Source organism: Ornithorhynchus anatinus, chromosome 11 (genome assembly GCF_004115215.2).
Source record: "Ornithorhynchus anatinus isolate Pmale09 chromosome 11, mOrnAna1.pri.v4, whole genome shotgun sequence".
Taxonomy (NCBI): Eukaryota; Metazoa; Chordata; class Mammalia; order Monotremata; family Ornithorhynchidae; genus Ornithorhynchus; species Ornithorhynchus anatinus.
In genome coordinates, this window is record NC_041738.1 from 24,852,472 (window position 1) to 24,868,583 (window position 16,112).

Sequence of the window (16,112 nt, forward strand, 5' to 3'; positions counted from 1 at the left end):
CTCTTACTATGTGTTAGGCCTGTACTGAGCCCTGGGGTGGATACAGGCAAATCAAGTTGGACACAGTCCCTGTCCCATGTGGGGCTCAATTCTCAGCAGCGTGGCTCAGTGGAAAGAGCACGGGCTTTGGAGTCAGGGCTCATTCATTCAATAGTATTTCATTCAATAGTATTTATTGAGCGCTTACTATGTGCAGAGCACTGTACTAAGCGCTTGGGATGAACAAGTCGGCAACAGATAGAGACAGTCCCTGCCGTTTGACGGGCTTACAGTCTAATCGGGGGAGACGGACAGACGAGAACAATGGCACTAAACAGCGTCAAGGGGAAGAACATCTCGTAAAAACAATGGCAACTAAATAGAATCAAGGCGATGTACAATTCATTAACAAAATAAATAGGGTAACGAAAATATATACAGTTGAGCGGACGAGTACAGTGCTGTGGGGATGGGAAGGGAGAGGTGGAGGAGCAGAGGGAAAAGGGGAAAATGAGGCTTTAGCTGCGGAGACGTAAAGGGGGGATGGCAGAGGGAGTAGAGGGGGAAGAGGAGCTCAGTCTGGGAACGCCTCTTGGAGGAGGTGATTTTTAAGTAAGGTTTTGAAGAGGGAAAGAGAATCAGTTTGGCGGAGGTGAGGAGGGAGGGCGTTCCAGGACCGCGGGAGGACGTGACCCAGGGGTCGACGGCGGGATAGGCGAGACCGAGGGACGGCGAGGAGGTGGGCGGCAGAGGAGCGGAGCGTGCGGGGTGGGCGGTAGAAAGAGAGAAGGGAGGAGAGGTAGGAAGGGGCAAGGTGATGGAGAGCCTCGAAGCCTAGAGTGAGGAGTTTTTGTTTGGAGCGGAGGTCGATAGGCAACCACTGGAGTTGTTTAAGAAGGGGAGTGACATGCCCAGATCGTTTCTGCAGGAAGATGAGCCGGGCAGCGGAGTGAAGAATAGACCGGAGCGGGGCGAGAGAGGAGGAAGGGAGGTCAGAGAGAAGGCTGACACAGTAGTCTAGCCGGGATATAACGAGAGCCCGTAATAGTAAGGTAGCCGTTTGGGTGGAGAGGAAAGGGCGGATCTTGGCGATATTGTAGAGGTGAAACCGGCAGGTCTTGGTAACGGATAGGATGTGTGGGGTGAACGAGAGGGACGAGTCAAGGATGACACCGAGATTGCGGGCCTGCGGGACGGGAAGGATGGTCGTGCCATCCACGGTGATGGAGAAGTCTGGGAGCGGACCGGGCTTGGGAGGGAAGATGAGGAGCTCAGTCTTGCTCATGTTGAGTTTTAGGTGGCGGGCAGACATCCAGGTGGAGACGTCCCGGAGGCAGGAGGAGATGCGAGCCTGAAGGGAGGGGGAGAGGACAGGGGCGGAGATGTAGATCTGCATGTCATCTGCGTAGAGATGGTAGTCAAAGCCGTGAGAGCGAATGAGTTCACCGAGGGAGTGAGTGTAAATGGAGAACAGAAGAGGGCCAAGAACTGACCCTTGAGGAACTCCAACAGTTAAAGGATGGGAGGGGGAGGAGGCTCCAGCGTAGGAGACCGAGAAAGATCGGCCAGAGAGGTAAGAGGAGAACCAGGAGAGGACAGAGTCCGTGAAGCCAAGGTGAGATAAGGTACGGAGGAGGAGGGGATGGTCGACAGTGTCAAAGGCAGCAGAGAGGTCAAGGAGGATCAGAATGGAGTAGGAGCCATTGGATTTGGCAAGAAGGAGGTCACGGGTGACCTTAGAGAGAGCAGTCTCGGTAGAGTGGAGGGGACGGAAGCCAGATTGGAGGGGGTCTAGGAGAGAATGGGAGTTAAGGAATTCTAGGCATCGATTGTAGACGACTCGTTCTAAGATTTTGGAAAGGAAGGGTAGTAGGGAGATAGGACGATAACTGGAGGGGGAAGTGGGGTCAAGAGCGGGTTTTTTTAGGATGGGGGAGACGTGGGCGTGTTTGAAGGCAGAGGGGAAGGAGCCCTTGGAGATTGAGTGGTTAAAAATAGAAGTTAAGGAAGGGAGGAGGGCAGGGGCGATGGTTTTAAGAAGGTGAGAGGGAATGGGGTCCGAGGCGCAGGTGGAGGGGGTGGCACTTGCGAGGAGGGAGGAGATCTCCTCTGAGGAGCTCATGAGTTCGAATCCCAGCTCTGCCACTTGTCGGCTGTGTGACTGTGGGCAAGTCACTTAACTTCTCTGTGCCTCAGTTCCCTCATCTGTAAAATGGGGTTTAAGACTGTGAGCCCCACGTGAGACAACCTGATTCTCCTATGTCTACCCCAGCGCTTAGAACAGTGCTCGGCACATAGTAAGCGCTTAACAAATACCAACATTATTAATTCTCAATCCCCATTTTACAGATGGGGGAACTGAGGCCCAGTGAAGTGACTTTCCCAAAGTCACACAGCAGACAAGTGATAGAGCTGGGATTAGAACCCAAGACCTTCTGACTCCCAGGTCCGTGCTCTATCCACAGAGCCAAGCAGAATTGAAGACAGATCCTTTTTTTTTTTACTTTAACTTTGTATTTGACCAAAAAATTATTGGGTCCCTTCTCTCCAGAGTTAAGAGTTAATGCATATTGTATGCCCAGCTAGCTCAGTTTGTTGTCGTTTTCCTGCTTCTCATATTAGTCAGTTTTCATTGAGTGCCTTCAGTGGGTAGAGCACTGTACTAAGCACTTGAAATCATCCAATAATTGAGATTATGCCCTCGAGGACCTTACAATATAACAGTAACAATGATATTACAATTTAATGCAATCTAAGTTTGCGATCTGTTTTCCTCACTGACTCATCAGAAATAAAATTTAAATTAGGTCTGGGATGAAAGTCTTGTAGTCAGTTTGAAACATGTTTTACCTCACAGAACTGACCCTCTCACCCCAGAATGTATTTAATAATAATAATAATAATAATGTTGGTATTTGTTAAGCACTCACTAAGTGCAGAGCACTGTTCTAAGCGCTGGGAGAGATACAGGTTAATAAGGTTGACCCACGTGAGGCTCACAGTTAATCCTCATTTTACAGATGAGGGAACTGAGACACAGAGAAGTTAAGTGACTTGCCCACAGTCACAGAAGCTAAATAGGCATGTTCATTCAATCATTCATTCGCTCTGTATGTATTGAACACTTACTGTGTGCGGAGCACTATACTAAGCGCCTGGGAGAGTACGCTACAACAATAAACAGGCATATTCCCTGCCCACAATGAGGTTAGAGTCTAGAGAGGAGGAGAGTCGATGACAACAAGGTAGCCAAACAACTCTACGGTGACCTGAAATGGGGACGAGAAGAAGATGAGAAACATGTTTTTAAAGCGATAATAGTGCTTTGCACAGAGTAAGCACTTAACAAATACCATCATCATTACTGATATTATTATTATATTTGTGAAATCAGAGCAGCGGATTGACCAGCTTTGTATCAGTGATTCTTACCGTCAGCTTTAAAGCACTCAATCTGTTCCCCCCCAACATACCTTACCTTCCTGATTTCCTACTATAACCCATTCCACACACTTGGTTCCTCTAATGCAAATTCTGATCTTATCTTGCCACAGACACGTTGGCCTCATCTTCCCCCTGGCTTGGAACTCCCTCCCCCTTCGCATCCAACACACCTCCACTCTCCTCACATTGGAAACCTTACTAAAATCACATTTCCTCCATGAGGCCTTCCCCTTCCTCATCTCCCCTACTCCCTCTCCTTATGCATAATAAGAATAATAATAATAATGGTATTTGTTAAGCATTTACTATGTGCCAAGCCTGCTCTAAGCGCTGACTGTACCTATGCACTTGGATCTACGCCCTCTAAGCACTTGATATCCACCCCACCATCAACTCAACATCATTTATGTACATATCCGTAATTTATTTTAGTCATTTCCCTCTCTCGATTGTAAGTTCCTAGTGAATAGAGAACATGCGTACCAACCCTGTACTCTCCCAAGCACTTAGTATAGTGTTCTGTGCCCTGTAACGGCTCAATAAATACCACTGATTGATAATTAGAAGCCCAGTGGAAGTATATTTTAATATTTTACTGTATGAATCATTATTCTTGGGGAGTGGGTAAGTGGCTAGCTGCAAAACTGCATATTTTGTAAAAGTCAGGGGGAGGACAGTGTTTGGGTGGGAAGATGAGTTCTGATTTGGACACATTAAGATAATGAGACTATCCCACTAAGGACCTCCCAAGGGGATCATGGCTTGTGGCTTATTGAAACCCCCTACTAGCCTCTCATGCCAGGGTGAACCATCCCAGCATAATCTGGTAGATGTACATTTTTGCAGCAAAGGCTTCTGAGACTTTTACAGCCAAAGAAATCCAGTCCCTCGAATGCTTCCCACACTCTCCCTTTTAGCTTCCAGTCAATCAATCAATCAGTGGTATTTATTGAGCACTTACTATGTGCAGAGCTCTGTACTAAGAACTTGGGAGAGGAAAAGGCAACAGAATCAGAGAAGCAGCATGGCCTAGTGGCAAGAGCACGGGCTTCGAAGTCAGAGTGCGTGGGTTCTAATCCCAGCTTGGCCACTTGTCTGTTGTGTGACCTTGGGCAAATCGCTTCACTTCTCTGGGCCTCAGTTCCCTTATCTCTAAAATGGGGATTTAAAACTGTGAGCCTCATGTGGGACGGGGACTGTGTCCAACCTGATTACCTTGTATCTACCCCGATTACCTTGTATCTACCCCAGCGCTTAGAATAGTGCTTGGCACATAGTAAGTGCTTAACAAATACCATCATCATCATCATCATCATTATTATTATTAATAATAATAAAAATAATAGTAATTAGTGGACACATTCTTTGCCCTTAAGCCGGAAAGGGCGGGATAGGGCGCTGGGCAGTGCGGAGAGCAAAATGTCAGCTACGACAGTGAATCCTGAACCGGGTTGGGTTGAAGTTGGGGCAGGAGAGTTGGGAAGAGGCCCTGGAGAGCAGAGAGAGAAAGTGTCAGGGAGGACAGTGCCCGCTGAGAGCCACATGCGGGCACCACAGGGAGCCAGCCCAGCCCGGCGGCCCTGGGGAGTGGGCTGCAGTGGTCAGCCCGAGCAGTCCAGAAGCTTCTGGGAGGTGGTATTTGTAGGTGTAGATGACCTCCGCCTTGGGCACCATGACCATGTCGAGAAGCACCAGCATCACGAGCATTTGCTGGTTGAGCAGTCTATCAGAGAGTCCTGCATGCTGAACAAGCTCCTCTTGCTCCTCCTGTCTTTAGATGACGTTATGCGGAAACACTTCAGCAAAACAAATTCCCCTTAGGATGATGGAAACAGTACTGATTCCTCCACCTCTGGGGAAACTTTCCGTGGGAGATCCTTGTTTTTGTTTGTTTTTTCAATGATATTTGTTAACCGCTTACTTTGTGCCAGGTACTGTACTAAGCACTGGGGTAGATACAAGATAAATAGGAGGGACACAGTTCCTGTCCCACCTGGGGCTCGTTGTCTTAATCCCCATTTTGCAGATGAGGGAATTGAGGCACAGAGAAGTGAAGTGACTTGCCTATGGTCACACAGCAGACAAGTGGCAGAAGTGGGATTAGAACCCATGATCTTCTGACGCCCACACTTGTGCTGTATACACTAGGCCACTGTGCTCTTTGTTTCGATGCTGGTGTGTGTGAATCTTCTCTTTGAGCAATTCCAGAGACGACCAGATTGTCTGCCCTGGGCTGATGATAATGATAATAATAATTGTGGCATTTAAGCATTTACTTTGTATAAGTACTGAGCACTTACTATCACTAAAGCTAAGCACTGGGGTAGATTCAAATTTGGACACAGAACCCATCCCACAAGGAGCTCACATGCCTAATCCTCCTTTTACAGATGAGTGAAAGGCACAGAGAAGTGAAGTGACTTGCCCAAAGTCACACAGCAGACAAGTGGCAGAGGCAAAATTAGAACCCAGGTCCTTCTGACTTCCAGGCCCAGGCTCTATTCGCTAGGCCATGCTGCTTCAGAGTAGGTATTTTGCTGCGATTATTCTGCATTTGGTGGGCCATGTGCCCAAGGTCCCACTGGACCACTGGTAAGAAGGAGCAAAGAATTCATCGTTATTATTATTGATATTCATCCATTATCACAAGTTCTGTTACGGCAAGAATGACAGGGCTAATGGTCTGGTTGTTCTTCAGGAATTCACGGTTGAAAACTCTATCGTGTCATTTATTGTTAAGAATGATTAGTAGGTGGTGTTGAAGAAACAGCTGAAAAAGCTGAATGGGATGTAAGCATTCTGCCGCTTGTCTGCTGTGTGACCTTGGGCAAGACACTTCACTTTTCTGTGCCTCAATTACTTGATCTGTAAAATGGGAATTAAGGCTGTGAGCCCCATGTGGGACACGGACTGTGTCCAAACTGATGATTTTATATCTACCCCAGCACTTAGTATACCATGGCCTGGTGAAAAGAGCTTGGATCTAGAAATGAGAAGACCTGGAATCTAATCCTGGCTCTCACTCTTGTCTGCTGTGTGACCTTGGGCAAGTCATTTCACTTCTCTGTGCCTCCGTTACCTCATCTGTAAAATGGGAGTTAATTCCCCCTCCCTCCAACTCAGATTGTGAGCCCCATGTGAGACAGGGATTATAGCCAACCTGATTACCTTGTTTCAACCCCAACGCTTAGAACAGTGCTTGATATACAGTGTTTAACAAATACCATCATCATTATCATTATTGTTATTATTACTATGATTATTACGGTGCCTGACACACAATAAGCTCTTAAATACCATTTTACAAAAAGCAGTGAGTCCAAATCACATTGGTGGCTAGACACTAATGATGTCCATATGTAGCTGGATTCATTAGGATTTTTTTTTTTATTGACACAGCATCTTCATGGAAGTAAAGCCATCTTATCGGATCTTCTGTTTTTCATTTTGAAAATATTTGATGTATTTTTGTTGAGGAGAACTCTTGCAGTGCATGAGGCAGGTGTTATTTTTCCTTTGGGCTCTTCTGTTCCACCCCCTCTCAGGATCGCACCCGGAGAGTTTCCCGTACTCTACCAGTCTTGACTATGGGAGGGAGAGTCAAGCAGAGACCTACCCAATCCATTCTTAGCTTGGCCAGTGGCTAGTGAGGGGAAGGCAATCAGCTACAAGTCAAAACTCACCCGTGCTGGGCAGCAGCAGCTTGGGAGAGAGTCAAAGGTGGAGACTCGAGTTTACGGCACAGAAGGCAGCAATGGTAACCACTTTGGGATTTTTACCCAAGAAAACTCCGTGGATCCACTACCAGAATGATGGTAGATGGAGAGCGGGGCGTTCTGGGAGAGATGTGTCCGTGGTGTCGCTATGGGTCGGAAACAACACGACGACATAAGACAAGACGAGACTTCTATTCCAGCAGAGCATAAATGAACCTTCACGGATTCATAGGCACCTAGATCAGGACCGATCACTGTCAGTCACCATAGCCCTGCCTCTTGCTTTCTGACAGGTGAATCCTATTGGATCCCTTCGAATACTCTCCGTGCTTTGACCAGATATAGATAAGAAGTTAATACCGTTTGGAACTTGTTCTGCAATCGAACCGATTCATTCACATTCGGGTAGTTTTAAATCGACAGTGGTAGCCAGAATCTTCTCGGGTCATAATACAGCAAAGACTTAGATTGGGCATCACAAATTACACGCGTCAAGGGTTTCTGCTCCTCGGCATTCATTCATTCCTTCAGTAGTATTTATTGAGCGCTTACTGTGTGCAGAGCACTGTACTAAGCGCTTGGAATGTACAATTCAGCATCAGATAGAGACAATCCCTGCCCAATGACGGACTTACAGTCTAGTCGGGCCTTACAGTCTAGTCAGGCACCTATCCATCCACTCTCCCAGAGGAGATGTAGAAGTTTCAGAAGAAAACCAGACCGTGGGATCCCTGGAAAGAAACAGCAGTGGGTCCACCAACCTCTCATCAATCCATTTTCCTCCCTGATCAATCGATCAGTTAGTGATATTTATCGGACACTTCAGTGTGTGCAGATCTCTATACCGAGTGCTTGGGAGAGCATAGTTACAGTGGAGTTGCTAGACGTGTTTCCCTGAGCGTCCCTACCTGCGGCCATCAATACTGCGATCCTCTCTAGTCTCTGCCCATTCATTCATTCAGTCGTATTTATCGAGTGCTTACTGTGTGCAGAGCACTGTACTAAGCGCTTGGAAAGTACAACTCAGCAATCAAGAAAGACAATCCCTGCCCAATGCTATCCCTTCACACTTGGCTTCTGTTTTGACCCCCAGAATTAGTAAACAGTCGGAATTACGACTTTTAATCATAGGTTCGTATCCCTTTTCTTCAGAAACCAAACAGTCTTATTTTACTGTTTCATTTGGTAGGCACTGGAAGCTCAGCTTTTCTTACTTTATCTTCCTCCAGTCACTCTACAGTTGTAACCTCTGCTAAACCCAAAGTTTACTTTTATTCAGTCGAATTTATTGATGAGTGGGAGAGTACAGTTTGGGTTTCTTTAATATTGAAATTTTGAAAATAAAATTGCTTACGTAGTGAAAGTAGTAGAGGTAAGATCATTTATTGAGCATTCTGGCACAATGCACTAAACAAAGAAGTGACACATTCCCTGCCCATAAGAAGCTTACATTCTAATGGAGGAGATAGATATACAGAATTTACAAATAGAGTCATCAAAATAATTGAATGTATAACTGAATAAACATGTATAGATAAGTACCAAGTTGGAAATAAGTTAGTACCTAAATGTTAAAGATGACTGAGGGGTTTAAATAGCTTGGGAGTTGCTGGGAATTAATCTGGGAAGGCCATTTGGAGGAGGCGGGATTTCAGAAGAGCTTAGAATACAAGCAGTGTTCATATCTCGGGAAGTAGATTTAAATAGGAACACCAGATTCCTGCATACAGTGGACTAACCTTTTATTTTTGCCCATCGTACAATATTGGAAGGATAGCTTTTAGCGGTTCCATTTTGTTGTGATAATCTTGTTATACAAAATAGGACCTACACTTTTACAGAACAATTTAGTGAAATTGCTCTGCTAAAAACTAAAATGAAGTGTGAAAGTACAGAAAGTACTGGCAGAAAATGGAAAATTAGAAGAAAAAATATAAGCACTGCTCTCAAAAGCAGAGAAGAAATTGGCATGAGTGCTCTCACACCCATTTGTTGAACTGCATTATGGTACATGCAGTCCCTAAAGCTTTCTGACAGGTTCACTTCTCAAAATGTGAAAGGTAAAGGTTCTTCTCCAGTATTTTTATTCCAGGTTTTAGAGTGGTTTTGATTATCTTTGTAGTGGAATTTTTATCTTTCTCGAAAACAAGATTATTGGAAGCCAAGCATTCACGCTGGTAAACTGAACAATAGGCTTACTCATATGTTAGGCATTAGGAAATATTCTCTCCCTGAATTAAGCCCTTTTGCTTTTATCATCCAGCCAGATCCAAATCAGTCAATAGTATTTGAGTGCCTAGAGTGTGCAGAACAATGTACTAAGCACATAGGAGGATACAGTGGAGTTAGTAGACATGATTCCTGCTTTCAGAAAGTTTACATTCTTGCGGAGTAGACAGACACTAAGATATTTTACAGATAAGAGGAAAAAGAAAAAGGCTGTATGTACAAGAGTTAGGGCCTAGGCAATAGAATATGTAAAATATGTAAATAAGAGCTATGGGAGGTTGTGAAAAGGGCGGGAGAACAGCGAAGGGAATCTAGAACAGAGCCCTGATGGGGTGGGAGGCAGAGCTGGAGAAGCAGCGTGGCTCAGTGGAAAGAGCATGGGCTTTGGAGTCAGAGGTCATGGGTTCAAATTCCGGCTCGGCCATTTATCAGCCTCAGTTACCTCATCTGTAAAATGGGGATTAAGACTGTGAGCCCCACGTGGGACAACCTGATTCCCTTGTGTCTACCCCAGCGCTTAGAACAGTGCTCGGCACATAGTAAGCGCTTAACAAATACCAATATTATTATTATTAGTTGAAAAAAGACTGAGGAGAGGTAAAAGGATATTGCGGAGAGAACTATACTTCTTGTAAAAACAAGGTTATGTAGTTTTTCCAGATGGAAGTGATCTGTAGAGTTGGAAGCAACCAAGAGGTCGACCTGGCAAGAAGCCGGAAACTGGTAACCTTGAAGAGATCAGTCTCAGTGGAGTGATATGGATGGAAGCTGGATTGTAGAGGGGGAAGACTAGAGGGTTGTACGTGAGGAAGTAGAGCCAGTCGATGTGTACAGCCTATTAAGGGAATTTGATTGGGAATGAGAGGAGGGAGATGGGGTTGGTGAGCAGTTGAAATAATTCTATGTTGTACATTGCAAAGAAAAAGAAAATATGTGTATTTGATTCCTTGAAGATATGAGAATATGTTGCACATCCTTAAGTGACTCCTCTGAAGATTGAGATCACACTCAGAAGTTTCAACTCCAGGATAAATTTTTTTTTAAAGAGTGAGTAGGTGAGGCTACAAGGAAATTAAAATGAAAGGTATTGACTATGTCTGTCCAGCCAAAGCATATTCTAAGTAATTTTAATTGTAGAAAATGTTTCTGGCATTAGTAGTAAAGGGTAAATCTATTATTAATTCCCCCCTCCCTCAAATAGTATCTAGGACTACACCCGCAAGATAAGTTCAGTGTTTTGGATCTACATGCTACTTTCCCATCTCTGAGCCTGCTACAAGATCCCTGCCATCCATAATCATAATAATAATAGTAGTTATACTTATGGTACTTGTTAAGCACTTACTATGTACCAAGCACTGTTCTAAGTGCTGGGATCATCAGATTGGACACAGTCCTTGTCCCACATGGGGCGCACAGTCCTTAGCCCCATTTTACAGATGAAGCAACTGAGGCACAGAGAAGTTAAGTGATGTGCCCAAGGTCACACAGCAGACAAGTGGTGAAGCCGGGATTAGAACCAGGCCCTTCCGATTCCCAGGCTCTATCCATTTGGTCATACTGCTTATTGACCAGATACATTGGAGGATTCTCCTGCCCATCCTCTACCCTGAGAGGCCTCAGAAGCCGGGATTAGAACCAGGCCCTTCCGATTCCCAGGCTCTATCCATTTGGTCATACTGCTTATTGACCAGATACATTGGAGGATTCTCCTGCCCATCCTCTACCCTGAGAGGCCTCAGAAGATTCTCCGGAATCCCAAACGCACTGACAGCCGGACCCCAGCGCTTTGGGCAACAACTGTCGATTATTCATTTTCACATGTTATCCTAGGAATTATACACGTATAAGTAGCCCGGGTTTCGGGTGAGGGATTATACTACCTCTTGATACACCCTAACTGTCTTTCCTTTTATTTGTCAGCAATCAGCAAGCTTTTTTGCTAGAGAACGTCCCCTGCAATATTGCAAGCTGTGAGAGGGCACGGCGTATGTTCAAAGTCTACTGGGAGCTATCTGACCTAAATCAAATCAAAGATGCTGTGGTGGCTACCTTCTTTGACATTTATGAAGATGTGAGTTCATTGCTCATCAGTGTGCTTTGTTTTTAATTGCCATCTGCCTATTCTCATTTATGTTGTTACTTTCAACCTCTCAGTGTTTGACCAGAAAATGTAGATGAGATCATGAAAGCAAATGAGTTAATTAAAGAAGGGCCTTTAGTGTTGAAGAGTGGGTGAGAAAAATTTATTGATGTCATTGCCTGATTAACACAATAAAAATGCCAAAAGTCTCACTTGGATTTATGTTATTTGGTTTTGAGATACATGTTCGCAGGCAGGATGATCAACTGTTTGGGGGAAGTAATCTGAGATGAAAAGAAAAGTCGAAGGTTAAAAAAAACTGTTTAATTCACACGAAGCCCCAGAGGAATGAATTCAAGCTACATTTAAGGGTAAACTAAAGATGGAATCTGCCGGCCTGAATTCTTATTGCTAGGTGACCTTGCAAAATATCTCTAAAATTATTCTCCCCTTTCTCTAGAGGAAATATAATTTGCCAACTATCTACCTAACATGGTGGTCCGAAGAGAGTTAAGAGAAAATTCAAGTCAGTCTCTTTTGATCCTTAGCAGATTTTGAAAAAAGATTAAGTGGGAATTATTATAGGGAAAAGTTAGTGATGTTCACTTTGTCCTTAACCATAAGAATTATGTCAAGGAGAGCAACCACCACACCCTTTGTCCAGATGTCCTCTGTTGCAATTGTTGGGGATCAAATGGACCTTTGGAACGACTCAGAATAAAATTTCCCACATTCTGACCGAATCTAATGAGAATAACTGAGACTTAAATGAAGTTCTTTTCTTCTAAAGAATTTCATTTAGCTTTAGATGGGAATTTAGAGGTCTCAAGACTGAGTTGGGCCTTTTTTAGTCTGTTATAAGCTTATCTCCACCCAGACTATTGAACAGCGTAAGGAGGGATGCCTGAATCCTGTTTTTTAGGCATTAGGGTTAGTAAGGAATCAGATCCTAAACCCCAACCAGGTTCAGAAATGGGACCAAGCGAGATGGGAAGGGACACTTTTGACCCAAAGTTCTGATCTTCTGGTTGGCAGGGGTAGAAGGAGTTGTTATTTTTAACTCGAACTCTTGTCCAGAATCTGCATATCCCACAATCAGAAATCAGTGCCAGTGGAGTTTGTATAGCTAAAACCATTTGTTCTTTCCTCTGCCTGCTTACATTAAAGGCGTTCTGAGGAGATGTATGTGTTATTGCCTTACATGGGGACTTTAGAAACCACATTAGTGACCCATGTAAGAAGATAAGACAAAAGCACAAAGGCCTTAGTATTTATTTAAAGTGGAATTGGAATTTTATAAAAAATTATCCTTTCCAGTGTTCATTTTCTCATTCTGCCAAAATACTATTGGTTAAATTCTTCTTTAATTAGTTAATATAAAAGACAAGGAAAATGGAGCCATCAATCCATAAGAATGACAAATTAGCCAAAGGTAGATATCACTAAATCAGTAACCTACCTCTTTAAGCTTATTTTAACTTTGCCAGCTTGTTATAAGCTGTGTGCCCATTTAGCAGTAGAAAATGTAGACTCTCTTTGTTTAGGCTATAGTCTCCATTAATTGATTCTCTGGGCTCATTACATAATAATAATAATAACAATTATGGTATTTGTTAAGCACTTATTGTGTGCCAGGCACTGTACTAAGTGCTGAAATGGATAGCAGCTAAGTGGGTTGGACACAGCCCCTGTCCTACGTGTGGCTCACAGTATCGATCCCCATTTTACAGATGAGGTAACTGAGACACAGAGAAATTAAATTACTTGCCCAAGGTCACACAGCAGACAAGTGGCGGAGCCGGATCAGATCCACGATCATCTGACTCCCAGGCCTGACTCATAGCTGCCCACCAGCTTCCTTTCACTTTTCCCAGAATTCAAATGTTGAGAAAAGGTGTCTTCAAGGTGTTAAAACGGCGTCAATCCCTTCCCTTTTCTCCACTGACTCACAAAGCAGGGGAAATGAACTGGAACAGTTAGTAACATCTCTTGTTGAACCTTAAGAATTTTAGAAATGAAAAGTTTTTTTGAACATAAAGTGTTTGGAGCAGTAAAGCCCATCAGACGTCACCCATGCTCTCACTCACTGCTTTCGTTTGTATTATGAAGTTACCAATTAATTCAGTAAAGGTGGTTGTTGATTATCCAGGTGGTTTGTTCTAATTTGTCTAATTTGTTATATTTGTATTTTCAGGGGATTTTAGACATTATTGTTCTAAGTAAAGGCTACAGAAACAATGAGTTTGCCATCCACACACTAAAAAATAACTTTGAAGCAGACGCTTATTTCGTTAAAGTCATCGGTAAGTATTTTCTCCATATTTATGCTAAATGTCTATTAATTTTAAGATTACTTCTAAAATTCTCAAATGAGTTTTTTTTGCAAGGAAATACATTTATGGCAACATCAAATGGTCAAAAATTGCATCTTATTGAAAAGGAACGTGCTAATATTTTTCCTTGTTCCAAGGTAAGGTACTATGTTCTGTGTCATCTGGATGTAGCCCTTCGTATGGACTGTTCTGTTTTCTACATTATTTAGTTTGATTCAAAATATATTGCATTATCTGGAAATAGCTAAACTTTATACTTTTCAAGCAATTATTTGGAGGGTCCCAGGCAAAGCAGTGGTTTTTTTAAACTCTAGTATTGGCATTCTGTGTTCAAAAATTTTTGTTTTTCTCCATCATGGATTCTGGAGTGCAGAGAGTACGCAGTGAATGTTTAAATTTAGGGTAAACAAAATGCCATGTTAATGTCATCTTTCCTGTAGTAAACATTGATTTGACCAGTTCTCACCTCCTTTCAGCAAAAATCATTTTCAGAGTCCTGTAAAATGATTAAATTTTCAATGTATGCTGTATAGAACTGTATAGGCTTTGACTTTATATCCTGTTTACCCCTCAATAAGCTTTTACGACAGTTACAAATCTGTAAATATATGGTGTTTGTAATGGAAATGTTGATGGGCCTCTCACTAGAGCAATGCTGCTAGGCGTAATTAAATCAAAAACTAAAGAAGAAGCCTAAAATTCTTCTAGAAAGATTAGTATACCTTCTCTTGCTAAAAGGCAGTTCCTCATTGGCTTTATAATGCAACTTTATAATGACTTGAACATAGTTGTAAATCACTGTAGAGATTCCTGCTTTCGATTCCTCTTCATCAGAGAGTTGGAACCGATTGTAGGAGCCAAGAACTAACTTGATGGTACGGGAACAATAAGACCAGCACAATCTACATAATTTGCTTCTATCTTGTAAATTTTGTAAATTCTATCCTGTAGTTCACATTCAGTGCTGATGATGTCCATTCACATTGCATCAGAAGGGCAAGAACACACTCTGGATCATTACGTACTAAAATGAGAAATATTGATCTCCATAGCCAGAAAACTGAACCATGCATATAGAATTCATCCCGAAGCTTAAATGAGATTTTTAAAATTAAAAAGTCATGTATAGGACAGAGTATAGATCGTGTTCAAATTTGGCATAATGAACAGAACACAGATTATCATAATACTCGGAAAGAAAGAGCATATCGCTTGAAACCTGAGGGAGTGGTTTTCCTCTTTTCAATTTAAAAAAAACAGAAGATTACGTTAAAATTCTGAACTAGACCTTTTCAATTATCCATCTCCCTTCTCCAAAATAGCAATCAGATGTTTAATCTTGATCGTAGGCACAATTATTTGGAGCAGTGGAGCTGGTGCAAACTTCTCCACAGCTACGGCTTTCTTCTTATGATCGTATAGTATTAGTGAATATATGTGGCCAGTATAAAGTGTGTGCAGTGAATGGGATGTTTGCATAGCTGATTAGTTTAGACTTCCATAACAGAAATAATACGTACTGGTAGAATGATGAAATTGATCATAAAGAAAATGATTTGAATTGAATCGCACTGAGTTATATAAAACGTTATTCTGCTTCAGGAGGAAAGTATCCATTTTCCAGCAGCCTGAACGGTGGATTCATTATGCATTCAGTGTACTTTGCAAAGGTCAGTTAGAAAGAATAGGATGTTACGCTACAAGTTTCAAGAGGGTATTTCTCAGCAGAAGGAACTGCATAAAAGGGACAAAGCCTGCTCAGCAAGAGTAGGGGTAGGTTTCTGCTCCATACTATGCTCCTTCTTATTTTGGGATTGATTAAAGTACTGACGAGGCCAATGAAGAAAATAAAAAGGGAGGTTGTAATTTTAGTACCATTCCACTCAGTGGTTACCAGTGAGTTTTCGTAAAGTCATCATTGTTCTCGGCGCAGTGTTAGGAATCTATTCAGTTGTTATTCAGTGCAGTTTTTATTCAAGAGATTATTACATTATTATTAATTAAGTTAAGCAATGGGGTGAATACAAGATATTCCAATCAGATCTTATCTCCGTTCCAGGCAGGGATCACAATCTAAAGGGGCCAGGAGAACTGGTATTATCCCTATATGACAAATCAGAAAACTGAGGCCCTAAAAGATTTAGTGACTTACACTATTCATTCATTCATTGAATTCATGACTGATGGATTCATGAATGAATGAATGAGGCCCAAAAAGGTTGAGCGACTTTCACTAGATCACTCAGCAGCCAGTGATAAGGCTGTAACTAGAATCCAAGATTCTCGACCCATAGAGTCACTTGATCTGTGAGACTGCGGCCAACTGAA

General features: G+C 42.9%; 1 protein-coding gene across 1 annotated transcript in view; it reads left to right on the plus strand.

The window, feature by feature from the left end:
• Positions 1-16,112, plus strand: part of ITFG1 (integrin alpha FG-GAP repeat containing 1) — a 235,946-nt gene that overhangs the window by 131,704 nt on the left and 88,130 nt on the right. Inside the window, exons 11-12 of the mRNA XM_029075684.2 lie at positions 11,292-11,442; positions 13,646-13,754. Of these exons, the coding sequence (XP_028931517.1) occupies positions 11,292-11,442; positions 13,646-13,754 (260 nt within the window). The remainder of the gene's footprint in view (positions 1-11,291; positions 11,443-13,645; positions 13,755-16,112) is intronic.